The 6,040-nt window shown below is 32.5% G+C and overlaps 1 protein-coding gene across 2 annotated transcripts; it reads right to left on the reverse strand.

Annotated features, from left to right (window-relative positions):
• Window positions 1-1,954: 1,954 nt before the first annotated feature.
• On the reverse strand, window positions 1,955-4,484 carry LOC139899173 (RPM1-interacting protein 4-like). Of its 2 annotated transcripts, none has more exons than XM_071881997.1 (4): window positions 4,398-4,484; window positions 3,057-3,569; window positions 2,444-2,626; window positions 1,955-2,171 (listed from the first exon to the last, which is right to left on the reverse strand). In XM_071881997.1, exons 1-4 carry the CDS (start codon window positions 4,401-4,403, stop codon window positions 2,151-2,153), a joined length of 723 nt encoding a protein of 240 aa, XP_071738098.1. In that variant the 5' UTR covers window positions 4,404-4,484; the 3' UTR covers window positions 1,955-2,150. The 2 variants fall into 2 exon arrangements, with proteins under 2 accessions (XP_071738098.1, XP_071738097.1); XM_071881996.1 differs by having other exon boundaries at window positions 2,059-2,283.
• Window positions 4,485-6,040: the final 1,556 nt, after the last annotated feature.

The following is a 6,040-nucleotide window of genomic DNA, read 5'->3' on the forward strand; positions in this document are numbered from 1 at the left end:
TCCCATGTTAATGATTCCTATGTTGGTGTGTTGGTGATTTGGAGTTTCCCTGTTTCGGCAAATCGCGCGTCAAAAAGTGCCTGAAATCGTGGGAATATTGGCGTAATTATAACATTTCGTTTTGTTGTTTGGATAGCAAATCTTCTGCTACTGTTGACGTGGGGAACGCTTTGGTTCATGAGTCAATTCCACTAGCGTCTAACGACTTGTTTGTTGGTAGTGTTCGTATTACCACTTCCGATGTTGTAGAATCAGATTCGGTGATTGTTAATCGGGATAAGGTTTCATCTATCGAGTGTATGCTTCCAGCTTTAGATTCGGTGGACGACCTTGATGATGGTTTGGTTGATTTGGATCATGGGTTATCAACGAAGGTTTATGCTGTTTGCATTCAAAGTGAAGTCGAAGATGATGTCGTCTGCATCCCTGGCGGTGTTGAAGATCTAGGAGTTATTGGTGGATCTAAGGTTATTGGGCCTTAGCCTTTGGGCTCTTCTATTGCTGGGCCGAGTCATCGTATTGTAGAGGAACCGAAAGATGGTTTGGCTAAGGACGCTTATGTTGTTCATTCCGTTGCACCCATAGTCGATAATTCTAATGGTAACAAAACTTTTAGTCGGGATCCTGTTGCGACTTTCATCAATGTTATGGATAATATGGAAGGAGTACAAAAGGGGGTCGTTAATAATTATAGTGATCCGTCTTCCAAATCTACACGTGTTAAAAGGCTGAGAAAGGAAAAGAAAAAGAAATTGTCCCATGAAGAGGAAGTTGAAGTGTTTGGTGATTTTGTAAGACACTTGAGTCTTTTGTTTGTGAGTTTGCGGTTGTATTAGGTCTTTTGATGATTTTTATTTTCCGATAGCCGGTTAGATAGATTTTCGTATTTTATAGTTAGTTTGGCGAGCTATCTTTTGGTCTAGTTTAGTGTTGCTTCGTGTTTTCGGTTTGTATCTTTTTAGGGGTTTCATTTTTTTGATGAACCTTCTATTGTTTTATATTAGTTCTCCGTTTTTTTTTTTTCCGAAAAAAATAAAAATAGAAAGACATAAATACTACTATGTCAATGAGGTGGCGCCTACGCGGATGTGCACGTGGCTACGTATTACCTCGATTGCAATTTTTACTATATACGAATCTTTTTTGCACACTACATTGACAGCATAGTCCTTTACAAACAATAGTAAAAGTGACATTCCTTTTACTGAAAAATGAGTCATTTACGGGTATGGTAAAATCAGAATCCTTTCAACACTACTTAGAGTTTTACAAATGATATAGTGTACCATATAGGTCCTTCTTGTCAAATAAGACTTGAGACTACTTTCTAAAAGTTAAATCGTTTCTAGAGTTTGAAAATAGCTTTTCAAACTTACAACTTACATTACTTTATAGTCTTCTAGATTGTCAATGAACTTGCTTAAGTAATCACGTGTAGTTATGAATCTGACTTTACAAGTCTTGTATTGATAGTCTAATTAAGTTGGCTTCTTTAGAGTGGACTTTGTATCACACTGAAAAAGGTCAACCATAAACCTCCTGTTATACAAGAAACCTAGTGGTTTCGGAAATCTTACATTCTAACACAGCTAAATACGTTTATTCGATAGGTTAAAAGCATCGGGTAAACAAGGAAAATTCATTGACCTGAATAGAAGGCATCAGGCATGGTCAAACACCCAATACAAGAGGTTACTCAGAACTGAGTCCAGTTCAAATCATAGTATCAGAACAGTTACACCCACAATAGTTTTGTTTAGTATTACAATTTTATAGATGAGTTATGTATATAACTATATAAGCTGTTTTATACTACAAAAAAAATCCTACCATATCCTTAATATGGAGTTAAGAAGACGTAGACATCAAGAAATTAAGATTGTACACAGCCATTGTTACCAAAATGATGGTATATGGAATAATAAGGACTGGTTTTAATACAACCCGATCAATATAAAGTTATCAATCATCAAATTCTCATGCTGTAAACCAAAAAACCAAAATCACACTTACATTATATATTAGATACGGAGTATATGAATATAAAAGAAAAGAATCTGTTATAATGTATGCATCAATAGATGAAGCTAACTTTGATTATACAAAGCCGTTTAGAGCTATTCACAAATCTTCCAAAATCTTCAATTACTCTACCACGGAAAGCAACAGCACTGATAAACAAAAACAAATATAATGAGCCACCCTTCTAGTTTTTTATCTAAGCATATGTCTTTGAGATTTCCAAATTATGAATCACTTCAGAAAAAAACATTTTTGTCTTCCCTAATAACACATTAAAAAAGGGAAAATGAAATTTTAATAGTCTTTGGACTAATATGGCCACATGATTTATTAGTGAAACGTAAAGCATGATAAGTCATTAGTTTAAATCAGTTCAGTTCATATATTTAAAAATCAAGAAGATCAAAACCCGAAGACACACCTTGCTTTTGGGTTCTTGTTTACGTGGAATATTATAATTTGGTCTTGAATCTGAACCAGATACAACGGGTGATCCTTCTGCATGTTCCTTGCGTACGATGTTGAAAATATCAGTATAGTTTTCTGCAGATGAAGGGTCATTTTCCCACTCCCCGAACCTAGGAACTGCGGCTCCGCTATCAGCCTGTGGGCAAGTTAGTAAGTGTCAGTATTAAGTAATTAAGCAATAAATTAAATTAAGATGGTATATTAATAGCAGCCACTACATCTTCAAAAAAAATTATACCACGTTAATAATGTTTTGTACATTGATTAATAACCACATAACGTTTTAAACTCCATTCGTGTTTCGGCTAACAAACTACATTTTACTTTAATAGCCACATAACGTCACGAATTGAAATTTCGAGTAATGTAAGCTTTCGGAAAGGGAATTGATATTTTAACCATCAAAACTGATAAATCCACTACAATTGTGCATTAGGTACTTGCACTGTACAAGTACTTGATGCCCAATTGTGGTGGACTTATCAATTTTGAAGGTGGAAATATCATCATCCTTTTGGAAATTTTAGTATTAACCTCGAAAAACAAAGTGTGCAACAAAAACTTACAGATTGATTCGGCTTCATTCTTGATCTTCCAGGAGTACCATGGCTACTATCATAAGCAGGAGACGCACTACCCTTCGGGGTAACTTTCCCCTGATAACGGGGATGAAGTGGCGACTTATCAACGCTATGATCGGACCCACCACTATTCCTCACCTGCCGCCCTGTACCCGCCCCTTGACCGCCACGTTGATGGGCTGAGCCACCAGTTCTGTTTCCCATGTTATTATTAGGCGGTGCATATTCACTTTCTTCACGGCTCACCCGTCGGTCATGAGTGGTTCGAACCGTTTGTCTACGACCAGGTTCTTCTGGTTCAGTGTAGGGCCGGGATTTAGGAACAGGAGTGGGCCGTGGAGGGGTTTTAATATCAGCAAACATTTCGGGATTTTCTTGTGGGTCGTTTGGGTTAATCATCTTGCCACCAGTTTTACCCTTTCGAGCCTTGTCAAAGAAAATGGTATAAGGAACATTATCTTCAGTTTCCCAGTTGCCGAATTTCGGTACAGTTGGGCGCTGCAATGTAAATTTAAACTTGGTTAGTAATTTGTATATACAATTGTACAGATAATGTGATCAGGTAATATAAGCTTTTGAAAATCTTAAAGGTAATCTCACTTTACTATTTAGTCCTTTCCCAAATTCTTTAGGTGATAATTATTGACTCTGATTACTTTTAATCAAAACATTCATAACCATTATTGCAAATTTAAGTAGCAATCATTAGTTTAAAGTTTAAACACACGTACAAACACCCTGGTAGCTTTTTCAAATGCATATGGCATCATGAGTACTTAAAATAATACTGAAATGTCGAATTCTCCCATAAATAAGTAGGAGCATTTGACTATATAATTCCATGTTAGCTTAGATCTTTCTCAAACATGTACAACTTTCAAATATTTCTCTTCACATAAATCATAGAGCAGCTCAATCAAACAACTATTTTAGTCAACAAAAGTCAACTTCAGCAACAACACCTTCAGGAAATCATCAATACAAAAGACAATCTAATCTAAAGTACAATATTAAAGCATATTATTAATCATTTTTAGCTCCAAACAATATAATCAATGAAAAAATATCTCCAACGAAAATATCTTCATCATCAACTACAAGTTTTCAAACCAACACTAAAGTCAACTATTGATTTTTGTTGACCAAATGAAACACTTTCAAATATCAGAATCTTATATCAATTATCGCCAGAATAGATACCGAATTCAACATTATCATTAATTTTACTAAACACGATCCAAAAGCAATATTCAGTTAAAATTGAACAAAAAAAAAAACGCAATTTACAATCATAAAAAATTAAATTCAAAATTGAGAAAAACTTACTGCCATTAATACTCGGAAATTGCAGAATCACAATGATTACTTCCGCAATTCAAACCGAAAAAATATATATATATATATAGAGAGAGAATTGAGAAGAAGGAAGAAAGAACCCGTCAATACGGAAGAAGTAAGAGTGGTTAATCAACAGTAGACCTGCGCCACCGGTCATCTTTGACCATTATTTTTCTAATCTGATACAGTAACAATATACGTATCAATTATTTTCGTGAATAATCATTTACTCCGTATATATTTACTCTGTGTGTGTTGTCTAAATATAACTTTTATATTTTATTTATTATTCTTGTGTATTTTAAATTTTATATATGTGTACATACCACGTATAGAAAATACGGAGTATTTCTTAAATCTCGATCTCTACTCATTTTAAGCTTAGGGTGTGTTTGGATGAAACTGTTTGGATGAAACTAAACTGAAGCTGAAGTTGGAGTTGGAGCTGGAGCCGGAGCTAGAGCTTTTGAGATAGAGCTGAGTTTGAACTTATTTTTGAAACTGGTAGTTTGAGCTTATTATTTTTAACTAGTGAAATGACCTGTGAAATTATGAGTTTGTTTAAACGAAATAATTTAATGACATGTTTTAGGTATTAAGTGAATGTAACTGCTAAAGTCATTTATTTTAATGACCCATTTGACTAAGAAACTTGTCGTTGTTTTTACAAATATATAGAGACGTGTATTTTCACATACATATGTAACGTAATTAATTTCGTAAAGAGAATCCATATTTGAATATTAATAATATAATAATTATAATTATAATTATTATATTAAAAGTAAATAATAATAATAAAATTCGCTTAAAGTTGAGTATTTATATTTTTAATAATAATAATAATAATAATTAGTAATAATAAATAAATGCCTTTTAAATTTTTTTAGAAAATTAAAATTACAATTTAGGAGAGATTAGTATTTTCTTTTATAAAAGATTTTGTATTATTTTTTTAATTAAATTAATATATAATTATGACATATCATTATAAAAAATGAAAAGATAATTAGCTTAATGATGACATCATCATTTTAAAGCTTTATATGACTATATAGATATAGATAAGTGTTTAGTAAACTAGCTGGAGCTTATTTTTCAGTTCATAAGCTCTACTTTTTTTTCATAAGCTACTATAAGTAGTTTTTTTTAAAGAGCTTATGAAATTAATAAGCTCTACTTTTAATGTCAACCAAACAAAGCTTATGACTTATAGTTTATCAAAATCATAAGCTCAAGCTCTCAATTTGAATTGTTACACATTATACAAATTCAAGTTCGGCTTAACTTCAACTAGTTTTTATATATTAAAATAATATATATAATACTTAATATTATAGATGATATGATATTAGATAACATATATTGCTGTTAGTGTATAATGTAAGTATATAGTTCATATAATATATCGTTTATTTCAGTCATATGATTTTGAACTTTATTATAAATCGAACATTGGACTTTTGAATATTTGTTTATTACTTGACTTGAATGATTATGTTTGATACACGTTTATATAATCATTGATTGTTTAAGTAACGAGATCGTTAAAGTTAAATCCATGTTAAAGTCATTCGCATAACAGTTAGAGAATTGTGTACTGTCAAAACCCGTCCTAATCTATCTGGACG

The sequence above is a fragment of the Rutidosis leptorrhynchoides genome, chromosome 3, assembly GCF_046630445.1.
Source record: "Rutidosis leptorrhynchoides isolate AG116_Rl617_1_P2 chromosome 3, CSIRO_AGI_Rlap_v1, whole genome shotgun sequence".
Taxonomy (NCBI): Eukaryota; Viridiplantae; Streptophyta; class Magnoliopsida; order Asterales; family Asteraceae; genus Rutidosis; species Rutidosis leptorrhynchoides.